Here is a 2,864-nt window from a genome sequence, read left to right on the forward strand (position 1 = left end):
ACAGCACCCACTCCTGCTAAAGGTAGCTCACAAGCAAATCAGTCCAAATAAGAAAAACAAAATGTGAGCAAACCAACAGAGCTGAATGAAGGCCAAGAAATATTTGCAACCGTATCATTTTCAAGTGTTAGAAATGGGAAGTGTATTAACTACTGAAAGTGTTTCTACTATTCTTCATGGCTCTGAATGACAGATCAAAACTAGATTTTACCTCTCAAATGTATGTTTATTTTTTTCTCAAGACATTTACTATATTTCTGAAAGCTAAATGGTGCACTGTGCTTCATAAGAAAATGTTGGTAAATAAAAAATGCATTCATTCTATTCCATTCCAGGTTTAGTTTTTTTTTGGGGGGGGGGGTATTTATTGAGAATGTCGAGTGCGTCTTGTAATGCAACCCTTTTTATTGTCATGTGTCATTGTACACATCCCCTTTGTCAGTTTTGTGATTAGATGTATAACTGCAAGTTTAACCTTGGCAGTTCGTAGTCCATAAATGACTGGATTGGCAATGGGAGGGATTAATAAAAATTCCAATGACAAGAATGTGTATACACTATGAGGAACATTATTTGTGGCCAAACGTTGCTGGATTACCATGAAGAGAACACCAATCATATATACCACAAAAACAATTACATGAGTAAAACATGTCTTGAGGGCTTTCCCATTAGATTCTTTGGATTTCTGTAAACAGATCTGAATTATTTTGATATAAGAATATGCAATGATTATCAATGGAACTACAACAACAACTGCAGTTATAACTGATGAATAAACATTATTAATGAAATATTCAGTGCAAGATAATTTTAAAACAGAGAAATAATCACAGTAGGGCTTATCTATGACAAAACCGCACACTGGTAGTTGTATGACTAAAATAAGTCCAGCTATATTTATCAAAAAGGAGCAGAACCATGCACATAGTGAAAGTCTGCATACATTGATATCTGTCATAATCATTGAATATCTTAATGGGTAACAGATAGCTATATAGCGGTCATATGCCATAATGGTTAGAAGTAATAGTTCAGTGATGATACAAAAATGAATGCTGAATGTTTGAGCATAGCAGCCAAACAAAGAAATATTTTTTGTTTCTGACAAAATATCATTAGTTAATTTTGGTAAAAAAGCTGTGCTAATAATAATTCCATTAAATAGTAGGTTACTGAAAAATACATACATGGGTTCTTGGAGTGCTCTTTCAAACATAACTGCAGATATGAGTAACGTATTAATAAAGACTGTACAAAAATACAGAGACAATGAACAAAATAGGTAGAATGCCTTCATGTTTTCCATGTCATCAAACTTCAGTCTGATTGTAGTAACATATGATTTGTTCATCGCTGTGTTTATTTATTCAGCATTACCTAATGGTTCATCAAAATGAGAATTTGGTAAGGTATGACAATATTTTGACATTATAGTCCTTAACATATCTGCTATAGAAGCTTTTTCTACATTTATGTTTTTATCAATAAGTTGGCTTTTCTTATTTAGTAAGTATGCATAAGTGCTTCTTGTAGTCCAAGGTATGATTTCCTTAGATTTCCTTTGAATATTTTGTGACTCTGAGCAAGTCACTTAAGAGACAATGCTTCCAAGTTGCCTGTGAAAAGAGAACTTGTAGCTAGTGAATTTTCCAGTTAAGAAATAAATAAATTAAAATAAAATAAAATAAAATAATGACATATATATTTTGTTAGAACTACAAGCACGTAAGCTGGAGCATTGTTATTCATGTATTTTTAAGCTATTTTGTTTATATATTATAGCAGATTTTTTATTGTACAATATATTTGTGTTAACAGAAGATAAAGTGCATTTGTCTATTTACTCTGCCCCATTCTGAGACATTCTTATGCTGATGGAGTTGTTGTCTCTTGCAATTTATCTTGTATTTGAGAAACACTTTTTGCCTCTAGAAATTAGATCAGTGTCAGCCTTCTCACAGTTTAATGGAAATCTTACTATACCAGCCCAATGCAATACAATTCATGAGACAGTTAAAAGTAACTCCTATTACATTGCCTACACTGTTCATACACCCTGGTGTAAACATGCTCTGAGTGTACAAAACCAAATATAACTGTATATAATAATGTGTAATAAGCTATAACTGTATATAATAATGTGTAATAAGCTGTTTTGTATGTGTAAATATTCTGATTATCACTTTTTAGAGTATGCTTTAACAGTCTTTGCATTTGGCTGTATATTTTACTCTGAGTTGATGATTATCTGCATGTCTATAACACTTTAATAAGTCTGTAAAACCATACTTATATTGTATAGTAACAGCCCTATAACTGTAATAAGACAGTATTGTATCTGTGAAATATAACCTGTGTATGTATGCAACAACTGTAAAAAGCAATTGCATTTCATTTGATAAATGTTTCTTTAAAGATTTATTCCCTTTCCCCTCTGAAAAATGGATTTGATCCAGCAGGATTAACTTGGTCAACAAAATGTAACTAAAGAGAGTAAAAATAAAAGATTAGTTGAAACATAAATACTGCAACCTTACCTTTGACAAGACACTCTGTGGTAACAGCACAGCAGGTGACTTATGTTTAAAATTAGGCAAAATGTTCTAAAAAGAACAGATACAGATTCTTCATATTTCTGAATAATATGTTTAATTTAGTACAGCAGAGGAAAATTACAACAGCTTCTTTGACTATGTACATCTGTTACTACACACACATTCACACACACACACACACACACACACACACACACACACACACACACACACACACACACACACACACACACACACACACACACACACACACACACACACCACTTCCCTGCTTCTCTGAGAGGGACAGAGTGACAGAGATAGACA

General features: G+C 32.6%; 1 protein-coding gene across 1 annotated transcript; it reads right to left on the reverse strand.

Annotated features, from left to right (window-relative positions):
- Positions 1–364: 364 nt before the first annotated feature.
- On the reverse strand, positions 365–1,354 carry LOC122802257 (olfactory receptor 142-like). Its single transcript, XM_044071910.1, has one exon. It carries the CDS (start codon positions 1,352–1,354, stop codon positions 365–367), a length of 990 nt encoding a protein of 329 aa, XP_043927845.1.
- Positions 1,355–2,864: the final 1,510 nt, after the last annotated feature.

The sequence above is a fragment of the Protopterus annectens genome, chromosome 5.part0 (assembly GCF_019279795.1).
Source record: "Protopterus annectens isolate FY-2018-M chromosome 5.part0, PAN1.0, whole genome shotgun sequence".
NCBI lineage: Eukaryota > Metazoa > Chordata > Ceratodontiformes > Protopteridae > Protopterus > Protopterus annectens.

Coding starts and splice junctions, on each gene's coding strand:
- LOC122802257 (XM_044071910.1), bottom strand. CDS start 1,354: ATGAACAAATCATATGTTACTACAATCAGACTGAAGTTTGATGACATG.